The sequence below is a fragment of the Schistocerca cancellata genome, chromosome 2 (genome assembly GCF_023864275.1).
Source record: "Schistocerca cancellata isolate TAMUIC-IGC-003103 chromosome 2, iqSchCanc2.1, whole genome shotgun sequence".
Lineage (NCBI taxonomy): Eukaryota > Metazoa > Arthropoda > Insecta > Orthoptera > Acrididae > Schistocerca > Schistocerca cancellata.
The window spans coordinates 832,119,973-832,133,440 of NC_064627.1; the positions used below are offsets into that span (position 1 = coordinate 832,119,973).

Here is a 13,468-nt window from a genome sequence, read left to right on the forward strand (position 1 = left end):
TTACAATGGTATCCTCAGTTTGGACATATCTGTCAAACTTCTTTTACTGTCACCTTTTGAATTTTTTTATAATTTACAGAAAACTTTTGTTTTCAGAAATGACAATCCAGAAAAGTTAGATTTTTTTCTGTTAATTAGTACCATGTAGTACTATATTCCCCATAAAGGAGAGCTTTCACTTTTAAGTTTGACAGGTTTTATTTTAAAAATCTCTTTTTTTTAACTTTCAAGGGTAATATATGTCTTCAATGAAGTTGTTCATTACTAATTTCTTTGTTACAATGTTTATTTCTATTGCCTTTGTTGCAGTTATTTCTTTTCACTTTCATTGTTGCAGTTATTTCTTACACTTGTGTAGTTTCTTGTCAGTTTATTTTTCATGGTTGTTTTTTGCAGGTTTCTGTATTGTAGTTGTTCAGTACTAATTTGTTTACTGTAGAGGCTTCTAAGAAATCTGAGACCATCCAGCGAGTTCTGAGGAATTTGCCAGCTGACACAGTTGCAGTGTGTTTTGTGAAAAGGACTGTTTGAAATGTCTTCTGACTGGGGCCACAGGAGAGTGAAGTGTGCTGACTATTTGCATATCCGTAAAAGAGTGATATATAAGACAAACAAACAGACATTGTTCAGGTTGGGAACAAGTTTTCTCATTTGAAGACTTTGTTCCAAAGTGAAGATGTTTCCAATGACCACTATTTTTGTTCTAAATGTTTTGACAAAATAACAACAATGATAGTATCTGAACAAGGTGAAGCCTCCCATGGTGCAGATTTTGCATCAATATAGGATGAATTAAATATCCTGAATCATTCAACTACAGAGGCACGTTTTAGTCCTGTTAAGAAACCGTGCCCCCCCCCCCCCCCCCCATGAACCATGGACCTTGCCGTTGGTGGGGAGGCTTGTGTGCCTCAGCGATACAGATAGCCATACCGTAGGTACAACCACAACGGAGGGGTATCTGTTGAGAGGCCAGGCAAACGCGTGGTTCCTGAAAAGGGGCAGCAGCCTTTTCAGTAGTTGCAAGGGCAACAGTCTGGATGATTAACTGATCTGGCCTTGTAATAATAACCAAAACGGCCTTGCTGTGCTGGTACTGCAAACGGCTGAAAGCAAGGGGAAACTACCGCCGTAATTTTTCCCGAGGGCATGCAGCTTTACTGTATGATTAAATGATGATGGCGTCCTCTTGGGTAAAATATTCCGGAGGTAAAATAGTCCCCCATTTGGATCTCCGGGCGGGGACTACTCAAGAGGATGTCGTTATCAGGAGAAAGAAAACTGGCGTTCTACGGATCGGAGCGTGGAATGTCAGATCCCTTCATTGGGCAGGTAAGTTAGAAAATTTAAAAAGGGAAATGGATAGGTTAAAGTTAGATATAGTGGGAATTAGTGAAGTTCGGTGGCAGGAGGAACAAGACTTCTGGTCAGGTGACTACAGGGTTATAAACACAAAGTCAAATAGGGGTAATGCAGGAGTAGGTTTAATAATGAATAGGAAAATAGGAGAGCGGGTAAGCTACTACAAACAGCATAGTGAACGCATTATTGTGGCCAAGATAGATACGAAGCCCACACCTACTACAGTAGTAGAAGTTTATATGCCAACTAGCTCTGCAGATGACAAAGAAATTGAAGAAATGTATGATGAAATAAAAGAAATTATTCAGATAGTGAAGGGAGACGAAAATTTAATACTCATGGGTGACTGGAATTCGAGTGTAGGAAAAGGGAGAGAAGGAAACGTAGTAGGTGAATATGGATTGGGGCTAAGAAATGAAAGAGGGAGCCGCCTGGTAGAATTTTGCACAGAGCACAACTTAATCATAGCTAACACTTGGTTTAAGAATCATGATAGAAGGTTGTATACATGGAAGAACCCTGGAGATACTAAAAGGTATCAGATAGATTATATAATGGTAAGACAGAGATTTAGGAACCAGGTTTTAAATTGTAAGACATTTCCAGGGGCAGATGTGGACTCTGACCACAATCTATTGGTTATGACCTGTAGATTAAAACTGAAGAAACTGCAAAAAGGTGGGAATTTAAGGAGATGGGACCTGGATAAACTGAAAGAACCAGAGGTTGTACAGAGTTTCAGGGAGAGCATAAGGGAACAATTGACAGGAATGGGGGAAAGAAATACAGTAGAAGAAGAATGGGTAGCTTTGAGGGATGAAGTAGTGAAGGCAGCAGAGGATCAAGTAGGTAAAAAGACGAGGGCTAGTAGAAATCCTTGGGTAACAGAAGAAATATTGAATTTAATTGATGAAAGGAGAAAATATAAAAATGCAGTAAGTGAAGCAGGCAAAAAGGAATACAAACGTCTCAAAAATGAGATCGACAGGAAGTGCAAAATGGCTAAGCAGGGATGGCTAGAGGACAAATGTAAGGATGTAGAGGCTTATCTCACTAGGGGTAAGATAGATACTGCCCTCAGGCAAATTAAAGAGACCTTTGGAGATAAGAGAAACACTTGTATGAACATCAAGAGCTCAGATGGAAACCCAGTTCTACGCAAAGAAGGGAAAGCAGAAAGGTGGAAGGAGTATATAGAGGGTCTATACAAGGGCGATGAACTTGAGGACAATATTATGGAAATGGAAGAGGATGTAGATGAAGACGAAATGGGAGATACGATACTGCGTGAAGAGTTTGACAGAGCACTGAAAGACCTGAGTCGAAACAAGGCCCCCGGAGTAGACAACATTCCATTGGAACTACTGACGGCCTTGGGAGAGCTAGTCCTGACAAAACTCTACCATCTGGTGAGCAAGATGTATGAAACAGGCGAAATACCCTCAGACTTCAAGAAGAATATAATAATTCCAATCCCAAAGAAAGCAGGTGTTGACAGATGTGAAAATTACCGAACAATCAGTTTAATAAGCCACAGCTGCAAAATACTAACACGAATTCTTTACAGACGAATGGAAAAACTGGTAGAAGCCGACCTCGGGGAAGATCAGTTTGGATTCCGTAGAAATGTTGGAACACGTGAGGCAATACTGACCTTACGACTTATCTTAGAAGAAAGATTAAGGAAAGGCAAACCTACGTTTCTAGCATTTGTAGACTTAGAGAAAGCTTTTGACAATGTTGACTGGAATACTCTCTTTCAAATTCTAAAGGTGGCAGGGGTAAAATACAGGGAGCGAAAGGCTATTTACAATTTGTACAGAAACCAGATGGCAGTTATAAGAGTCGAGGGACATGAAAGGGAAGCAGTGGTTGGGAAGGGAGTAAGACAGGGTTGTAGCCTCTCCCCGATGTTATTCAATCTGTATATTGAGCAAGCAGTAAAGGAAACAAAAGAAAAATTCGGAGTAGGTATTAAAATCCATGGAGAAGAAATAAAAACGTTGAGGTTCGCCGATGACATTGTAATTCTGTCAGAGAGAGCAATGGACTTGGAAGAGCAGTGGAATGGATGGTGTCTTGAAGGGGGGATATAAGATGAACATCAACAAAAGCAAAACGAGGATAATGGAATGTAGTCGAATTAAGTCGGGTGATGTTGAAGGTATTAGATTAGGAAATGAGACACTTAAAGTAGTAAAGGAGTTTTGCTATTTGGGGAGCAAAATAACTGATGATGGTCGAAGTAGAGAGGATATAAAATGTAGACTGGCAATGGCAAGGAAAGCGTTTCTGATGAAGAGAAATTTGTTAACATCGAGTATAGATTTAAGTGTCAGGAAGTCATTTCTGAAAGTATTTGTATGGAGTGTAGCCATGTATGGAAGTGAAACAAGGACGATAAATAGTTTGGACAAGAAGAGAATAGAAGCTTTCGAAATGTGGTGCTACAGAAGAGTGCTGAAGATTAGATGGGTAGATCACATAACTAATGAGGAAGTATTGAATAGGATTGGGGAGAAGATAAGTTTGTGGCACAACTTGACCAGAAGAAGGGATTGGTTGGTAGGACATGTTCTGAGGCATCAAGGGATCACCAATTTAGTATTGGAGGGCAGCGTGGAGGGTAAAAATCGTAGGGGGAGACCAAGAGATGAATACACTAAGCAGATTCAGAAGGATGTAGGTTGCAGTAGGTACTGGGAGATGAAGAAGCTTGCACAGGATAGAGTAGCATGGAGAGCTGCATCAAACCAGTCTCAGGACTGAAGACCATAACAACAACAACAAGAAACCGTGGTCAGTGAAATCAAGTCATAAGCTTTATGGCTCAAGAAAAATCAGAGAAATTACTAAAGCTATGGATGAATACACTACAGCAAAACTGACCACACTCTTCAAAGTAGAAATTCCATTATCAGAAGAAAATGAACCAAAGCAATCTTACACCTCTTGCTAGGTATTTTTCACAAATATCAATTCCACTGTTGAATATTGTGCATCCTATAGTGAAAAGGTGCAAGTTTTAACTATTAATCCACATACATTTTCAAAGAAAACAATTTTGAACCACATTCCATCAGTATCACAGTACATGGTAGACAAATCAAGAAATGTGAGGCCTGTAAAAGGAGTATTTGGAAGACCAGATCCCTATTACGGTCATCCAGTAGAAGCAGCAGTAATTTTATCTGGAAGGTAAATGGGACTGTTCTTGCCAGAGTGCCAACAAAAAAGACACTATAACGGTAACAGTTGAAGGTCAAAAAGTTGTGAAAGTGAAGAAGTACATGACTTGCAGTATTAAAGAAACTTTTGCAATTTATAAGAGCAACTATACAACTTCACATGTTGGAAGATCAAAATTTTATGCACTAAGACCTAAGTGGGTAGTTCCACACCCACCTAGAGATGTCTGTTCATATGTGTACAGCGCGAATTTTGAACTTTGTGTGGTAAAGTCGGAAGAACTTACTGGAGCATGTAACAAATGACACCTTCGATGGGAGTGTGAAGTCACTAGTAGTCTGTGACATAAAGGGTGAGACTCGTTTGTTTCAAAAATGTGGTGACTGCCCATGAAAGGGAAGAAGTGGCGGATAACTGCAGAAATTATCTGTGTGACATGGGAGGAAAATAAACTAATTAAGAAAACTGTTGGCTTTGACAGTTTCATTGATGAACTTGGTAAGTGGTCAGTAACACACCGGCATCTGAAGAAATTGCAACAATGACACATTACAGAAGTGAAAGGGTATGTACAGGCTCAAGAATTATGTTTAGAGCTTCACTGTGATTTTGCTGAGAACTAGCCTGTAATTCTCCCACAAGATGTACAAGGGTATCATTGGAGTAATGACCCGGTGTCAATTTTTACAGGAGTGACATAGTATCAAACCAAGGCCACAAGTGTTGCAGGTATAAGTGATGAGACAGGACATGACTCAGCACATGCTTTGCTAGTAATGCACAATTCTTCAACTGCAAACAGGGGCAGAGAAGATCATTATATCTGATGGTGTTCCTAACCATTTTAAAAATCGTTACCAGCTGTCTGAATTGAGTAAGTCGGTTGAGCCAACTGACTGGGTATACAGTGCTACTGGTCATAGGATGGGGCCTTGTGATGGTGTAGGCGGCCTATTGAAGCATCATGCTACAAAACAATCTTTCCAGGCCAAATACAGCTGCGATTCAGAATGCTGAGAATTTTATGCGAGTCGTGAAATCTTACACATCCACTGCCCTCATTCTTTTGTCCAAAGAGGAAATCAAAGAATTCCATGAGCAGAAAAAAGAAGAATGGTCCAAACAAACTACTCTTGTGAAAGGAATTCAGATGGGCGAACTCATACTGCACGCACTTTAAAGAGCAAAAGAGAAGAAATTTTGTTCGTTTGGCCAACACCTCAGAAACATCAGGATAATATTCAGATTCACAACCTGAGAAGGGGGATGTTTGTGGTGTGTGTGTGTGTGTGTGTGGGGGGGGGGGGGGGGGGGTGTATGACTGCGACTGGTGGATTGCACAGATTAAAGACACCAGTTCACCAGTTATGAGTTAAACGAAACAGTAGTGAACTTTATGCTACCACACAGACCAGCTGCTGGATATATGTTTCCAGCTGAAGGACAGCAACAATGCCATCAGTGCTCATCTACATGCACTTACAAACCCTACCTCAGTGTCCCAATTCCAGAAATCCAGTATGATCTCATCTATCCTCAATACCTTAGGCCCATCCCAGAACCTCTCCCCAGAGTCCATCTCTCTCCTAACCCCTACCACTCCCCACCCTCCTACCTCCTACATACTTCCTAAAGTCCATAAACACAACCACCCAGAATGCCCCATTGTGTCCGGTTACTGTGTCCCCATTGAAAGAATCTCTGCTCTTGTAGACCAACACCTTCAGCATATTTCCTGCAACCTACTCTCCTATATAAATGATAACCACCATTTTCTCCACAGACTCTCCACAGTTCCTTTTCCTTACCATATGGTGCCCTGCTCATCACTAGTGATAGCACCTCCTCTACATTAACATCCCCAATGTCCCTAGTCTTACCACTATTTAACATTACCTTTCCCAAAGTCCGATGGATTCCAAACCTACAATCTCCTTCCTAATTGTCATAACCCACTACATCCTCACCCACAACTGCTTCTTCTTTGAAGCCATCACCTATGAACCAATCGAGGGTATGGCTACATGCACTCACATGGCACCATCCTATGCCAATCTATTTGTGGGCAATCTCGAGGAACCCTTCCTAAACACCCAGAATCCCAAACCCTTCACCTAGTTCAGATTCACTGATGACATCTCTATGATGTGGATCAAGGGTGGGGACACCTTATCCACATTCCTCTTGAACCTCAACACTTTCTTCCCCATTTGCTTCACGTAATGCTATTCAACCCAGCAAGCCACCTTTGATATTGACTTCCACCTCAAAGATGGCCACATCAGTATCTCCATCTATATCAAACTTACCAACCACAACCACCAGCAACGCCTCCACTATTCCATACCAAGAAGTCCCTTCCATTCAGCCTAGCCACCTGTGGCCGTCGCATCTGTAGGATGTGTGGTCCCTCTCGAAATGTACCAAGGGACTCACTCTGAAGCTTTCACAAACCGTAATTACTCCCCCCCCCCCCCCCACCGCAACCTTGTTCAAAAACAAATCTCCCATGCCTTATCTCACCAGTCACCGACCAACTCTCAAAGTCCCACCATCAGGTCACAGAGGAGCATTCCCCTCATGACTCAATACTGGAACAGCTGAATAACATTCAACACCAGGGTTTGATTCATTGTGGCCTGAAATGAGGAATATCCTACCCAAGATCCTTCCCACCCCTTCCTACGGTGGGTTTCCGCAACCCGCTGAACCTACACAATATCCTCATCCATCCCTACACAACCCTTGCTCCCAACTGCTTGTCTTATAGCTCATATCCCAATAGTAGACCTAGATACAAGACCTGTCCCATACACCCTCCCAGCACCACCTACTCCAGTCCGGTCACAAACATCATCTACCCCATCCCTGTGAAACTAGTCATGTGATCTACAAGCTAAACTGCAAAGAAGTATTCGACTTGGGCAATGACAACCAACAAGCTGTCTGTCTCCATCAATGGTCACCAACAAACTGTGGCCAAGAAAAAGCTGGAGCACTCCGTTGCTGAGCGTGCCACAGAACACAACATTCCTCATTTCAATGACTGCTTCACAGCCTATGTCACCTGTATCCTTCTCACTAACACCCGCTTTTCTGAAGTGTGCAGGTGAGAAGTCTCCCTGCAGTATATCCTAAGTTCCCATAATCCTCCTGGCCTCAACTTTTGTTAGTCATCGTCCTTACCCGTCTAACCCTTTCCCTGTTCCCATTCCAGCATTACACAGCCGTCTATTCCACCAATGCACCCATTTCCCTCCCCCTCCCCACCCTCCTGCCTAACTCCCACCAACCAGTTGCTTCTACCATAATACACTGCTACTCACAGTATGGCCTCAGCAGCCAGATGACTCAGCATCTCAGTTATATGCTGATAATCAACAATCCTTTTCATAATACTGTCACATCCCATCCTGGATTTTCCATTGTTAGAAATACAGATTGTATGTATGAGGTATCTAGGGGACTCAGTGAAGGTGTTTAAAGTTGACGAGGTGGATGTGTCCCACATCAGGTTTGAGCAACTTCTTGCTGTTTTCCCAAATCTATGCATCAAACATCTGTGGAGTTCCTTATATTATGAATTTTCAGGAAATTTATACAATTTGCAAAGTGGAAGAGTAGTAATCGGCAAAGTTTTTTTTAATTAAAATATGTAAGCACTCTGGACTTTATAGTAATACTGTACTGAAACTTATCATGTTTACAGATAGCAAAAGTTTCCTACAAGACTACTTAAATAGGAAGTGACACCTAAATACATCTTCTGATTAATCTACAAATTAATATAATTTTAATTAGTAAGAACAGATTCTACCTCACAAGTTCCACCCCTGACAATTCCTTGCCCCCCCCCCCCCCCATGAGATGGTCTTCAATTGCAATTTTTGTAAGTAAATATTAATAATACTACATTTATTGATATTTCATAACATTGAGAATTATTTTAATAGTGTGAATTCAATGTTTTATAAAGAAAATGAGGACATAATTTGCAGAGTTTTTGTAAAGTGTTGATGGGCATCCAATGCTGTGTCTATTCGCTGCCTCACCTGTGACAAAGTTTTAAAGGCAAGGTAAGACAACGATTCGTATGATCGATCGATCGATCAATCAATCTTTACTTTATTTCTGTTTTTACTTTTTGTTATTTACGCTGTTGACTGCTGAAAAACATAACTATCCCATCCATGACACTGGAATCCCCCAAATAATTTTGGAGAGAAAAGACCAACGAAATTAGTAAAGATCTATATAAATTTGCACACACTTCCAAAAAGTTGTGTTAACTGTACTTTACCAGTTTACATGGAGTTCAGGTTTTTTTTTTTTTTTTTCCCTGGGAGCATAAGTGTTCTTTAACTGTGTTTCTTATATTGCAAGAAAACTTAACATGATAGCTCTTTTTTAATTTGTGTAAGACTAATTAAGTAACATATTGTACATAAATTAAATTTTCATAATTACATATAGTTGATTTACTGAGCTTTCTGACCTTTTTTTCCTTTTTTTTAAAAAAAAGAGAGAGAGAGAGAGAGAGAGAGAGAGAGAGAGAGAGGTGTGCATCATACATACTCAAACACTCTATCCTGATAAGAAAGACAAACATCAGTGATAAATAAACACGAAGCTCCATCAGAAGGACTCCGTCTTCTTGATGGCTGAATGAATGTTACTCATTACTTATTATCCCTCTCAAGGAAATATATTATCCGATTGACAAATAACAGTACACAGCAAGGTAACTAAATGCTGATGGACAGTACATAAGCCCAAGTCTGCTTCTTACAAGCCTCTTTTGCCACTATCAGCTACCTCATCTCCTATATTCAGAAATGGGTCATCATCCAACAGAATTCAGTATCAAATACAGTACATTCATCAGGAGGAAAAATCCTTATGACACAATTATGGAAGTGGTTGCACAGTCAAGAGTGAGATCTGGTTCAATCTCTCTGCAAATAGTCTCTGTTGATCCATTGTAAACATGGGATAGCAGCCGGTCAATGGTTTAACGAAGAAATTAGCCAAACAGCCATTTTGAAGTTATTTTATTTTATTTTCGCTACCAGTTTTGGCAATTTAATATGCCATCTGCAGTCAAGTCTTTGAAAGAAGCACTTGAGAATTCATATCTAGAAACATATGTCAATGTTGATCATTTTTGAGAAGTGCATATGGGACTTGAAGGTTGCATATTGAATTGTTGAAACTGGAAGTGAAAATAATATAACTTTTCAACTCGCACAATTGTCTCATGAATTTCTTTGATAAAGTATGTGTTAGCACGTTAAAATTACAGTACTTCTTCCTATTATAAAACAACAAAAGTATTAATGTAAAATTATTGTTTTGAGTACGGGTCATAACCCAGCACCTACAAAATTGCCTTCAGCTTTTCTTGCAGTTAGGCTAGAGACTACTTCAACGCCAATATGAGGTGTATGTGCACGCCATCTAAGTAGAGAAGTTTTAGTTGCCCGGATCACAGCAACTACATGTATGGACTTCTAGTTTCAGTAAATTTTAATTGCTATCTTCAGTTCATCAACATGCATCAAACATTGTGCCACTATGTAGTGCACTCATCTAGTCATGAACATATAGGCACTAAACTTGCCGGAACAGACGCACCAGTGTAGTGTCATGTACCGGTATAAAACATAACTGTGGTAAACACAAAAGTCACTAACAAAATACATTTGGGACACACAAGAGGTTACTTGCTCCCTCCGTGCTAACAGCTGATGATTTGGACAGAGCAAGTAATATCTTCTGTACCAAATGTATTTTATTAGTAACTTTTGTATCACTTGCTGAAGTGTACCAGATGTACTTTGTGTTCAACACATTTACATTTGTATTACTTGACATATGACACTACACTGATGCTTCTGTTCCAATGTTCATGACTAGATGATGGTGCACTATGTAGTGGCACAATGTTTGATGTCTGGTGACGAACTGAAGATGGCAAAGTTTGCTGAAACCAGTAGTCCTTGCATGTAATTATGTGATCTGGGTGAGATATCTATTTTAACAAGAAGATTATATTTTTCTTAATAAAAGATTGCTCTCCTGCTGACAATGTCAGGTAACCATATCTTAGTAGATGTGTGTTTCACTCAACTGGATATTTAACCACTCTGTATGAGAGTTTACAGCTGGTTTATATACAAATGACTGCAGAATGAATCAAAATTATACATCTATTGTGTCCTGAAGAATTAGTATTGGTTGGGAAGGGGATAAAACATCAACCTTAGTACAAAACTTAGATTGGATGCTTGTAACATAACCCCAGCAAAAATTGTCACTCTGATAAACCGCATCCAAAATCTTCCTTTTGTCCTTTGTCTTTGCCGTGGTTGGATGCAATGTCTACTGCTGGGAGTGGTAAGACGACTTCTCAGCTCTTACTCACAAATACCTATTTCTGAAACTTTGTCTACACCATAGCAAAGTGTGATAGTATCCAAAAGATACACTACAGCCACACAGGTCAAGAGAAATATTCGATATGAGTCACTGGAGTTGATCAGTGACAATGTTAATGGTTGCTGTGAAATCACATTTTGGTACACATGTTCACAGTTTGCTTATTAATTGGTGAAGTGAACTAATGTGAAAGCAAAAAACCTGACTGTGGTGACAGATTGATCTTAGCCAATATTTTTCTTTATCCAGCCACTTAACACCTATATCAGTATTTTCTTGCAGGTTTTCTCCTTATATGAAATGCCTCTTTTCAATGGGACATTTTTGTGTTATATGCTTCGTGATTGCCTCAGTATTGCATTTATTTGTCTGGGAGTTGTTGAAGACATAGGAACCATTATAGAGTGCATGCATGTACATTTACCTGAACTGCCCCCAATGAGTGTTTGCTTCAGATATACACATTTCAATGGTGTAGCAAAAGAATTAGTAATGCTTGGTTGCTGCATTGTTTTTAACACTTTAGTTCACCATACGGTACAGGAAATATGAAGCATTCCGCTTTACGGTATCTAAACCTTCCCTTCAGACACTGTGTATGGCAAATTTCTGTGCTGTATTTAAAGAGAGGGGAAAGAGGGGAAGGGGAGGGAGAGAGGAAGCTCCAGCTGGCACCAAGGAGATTGATACAGAGTGCATGATATAATCTTCAACACACTGATTCAATGTTGACAAATGTTTTGGGCTTCATGCAGAGCACCTAGGAGTTAAATGACTACACAGAGGAGATTACCACTTCTAAGTTTCATTGACAGAGACCCATAATGACATTTCCGTAAAAGAGAGAGAGAGAGAGAGAGAGAGAGAGAGAGAGAGAGAGAGAGAGAGAGAGAGAGAGATTTCACACAGGCAATGTGGCTGTTAAGAGTGTTAAAGTAGGGTCTGACCAGAGGTTGACGAACCAAATTATTCTGCTATTAAATATCTAATCTTCCTCAGCCATATTCAGTCCAGAGTTTCACAATGTTCAAAATAATATAACTGTGAACTCCGTAAGTCATAATTGGTCCCAGATACGTTTTTCTTCCGGAAGAAGGGTTGGAAAGGGGTGGAGGCTGAACTGATAAACATCAAAAAATATATTTTGAGCCTTCGCCTTGAATTTACCTAACCAGTTTGTGTGTTTTAACAACACTTTTCTCCAAGTACAAAAATATGATATACTAACCAAACAAACAGTGCAACTAACAGGCTCTGCTAGCTTCTGTTGGGGGTATTTACCAATCATGTGCAAAAAGACAGGCAGTGTTTGCGTGTTGCCAGAAGATGGGACCATTACAATTTGATGCTTCAATTTGTTTTACACGCACTGTAGTAGAGTGATCACCTAAGATTTCTCATACCTCCCCTGAATATTTATTGCAATACAGCCCATCTAACACATAATTCCATGTAATTGTCCAAATGGCCACGTTCTCAGTTCTTGGCTGAACCTTGAGAGAAGCACAAGCTGCTCTTATCTTAAGTCAGAAATGATAAATTCTTTGTCCCAGACTATCAAATGGTTATATTAGGTAATACAGAAGCTTTTAGTGCAAGGAATCAAATAGCTTCCAGAGGCTCCAGCAAACTATGAAACATTACACATCAAATTAAATATAGGTCATTAATCAATAGTTTTCTTGCTCAAGTTGGGATCTCGCCCTTTGGCCAACCGTGAACTAAGAATCTCGGACTTATTACAATTTTCAGTAATCATTGTAGGCGTTCAGGTTTAATGAAATTCTGTCTCGCAGAAACAAAATGTTTGACATGACGCACAGATTGCCATTTCTCTACTGAGTGAAATACGGAGCTGCTCTGCATTGCCACCGGCACGAAAGCAATCAGCAGATGTAACGTACCGATATATAGGCCTACGTTCTGCATGGATATTTCCCTACGACGATGCATTTAACAGCAATGTTGCAACAGATTTAAAAAAAAAAATCAGGGACTCATCATTCCAAGTGTTGTGGAACTATTGATTTAATAGTGATTATATTTTCGACACATCAAACACTGGCACCCACAGAAAAATTTTGACCGCTGTATTACGCAATTCTGCAGTTTCCCGTACGTCTTACCTTAGGAATGTTAAGGCAGACCGCCGACATGCCAACATTTCTAATATTCAAGCGAAATCAGTATCACTGTAGTACAAAAGCAAATCTTCCTTCAATCCCAACAATAAAAACCTACCACCTTCGATCTTACACCTTCCCCCACTCTATCCCTCCGCACTCAGACTTAGGTTCGACAGTCGCTTGACCGATTACGAAAGAGTGCAACGGTAAAGATATACACTAGGGACAGCCAAGGATTTACTATCGACTACAGCAGATTTCCCAAAATATTTATGATTACGTATTATAAGTTAATATTGGCTGAGCTAATGTACTGGAAAGAACATATGAATGACTCAGCTCAAATATTCCTC

General features: G+C 40.0%; 1 protein-coding gene across 1 annotated transcript in view; it reads right to left on the minus strand.

Moving 5' to 3' along the window:
* The window catches only part of LOC126162728 (superoxide dismutase [Mn], mitochondrial), a 45,734-nt gene extending 32,434 nt beyond the window's left edge, over positions 1-13,300 (minus strand). The window contains exon 1 of the mRNA XM_049919389.1: positions 13,116-13,300. Within this exon, the coding sequence (XP_049775346.1) occupies positions 13,116-13,153 (38 nt within the window). The 5' untranslated portion in view covers positions 13,154-13,300. The remainder of the gene's footprint in view (positions 1-13,115) is intronic.
* Positions 13,301-13,468: the final 168 nt, after the last annotated feature.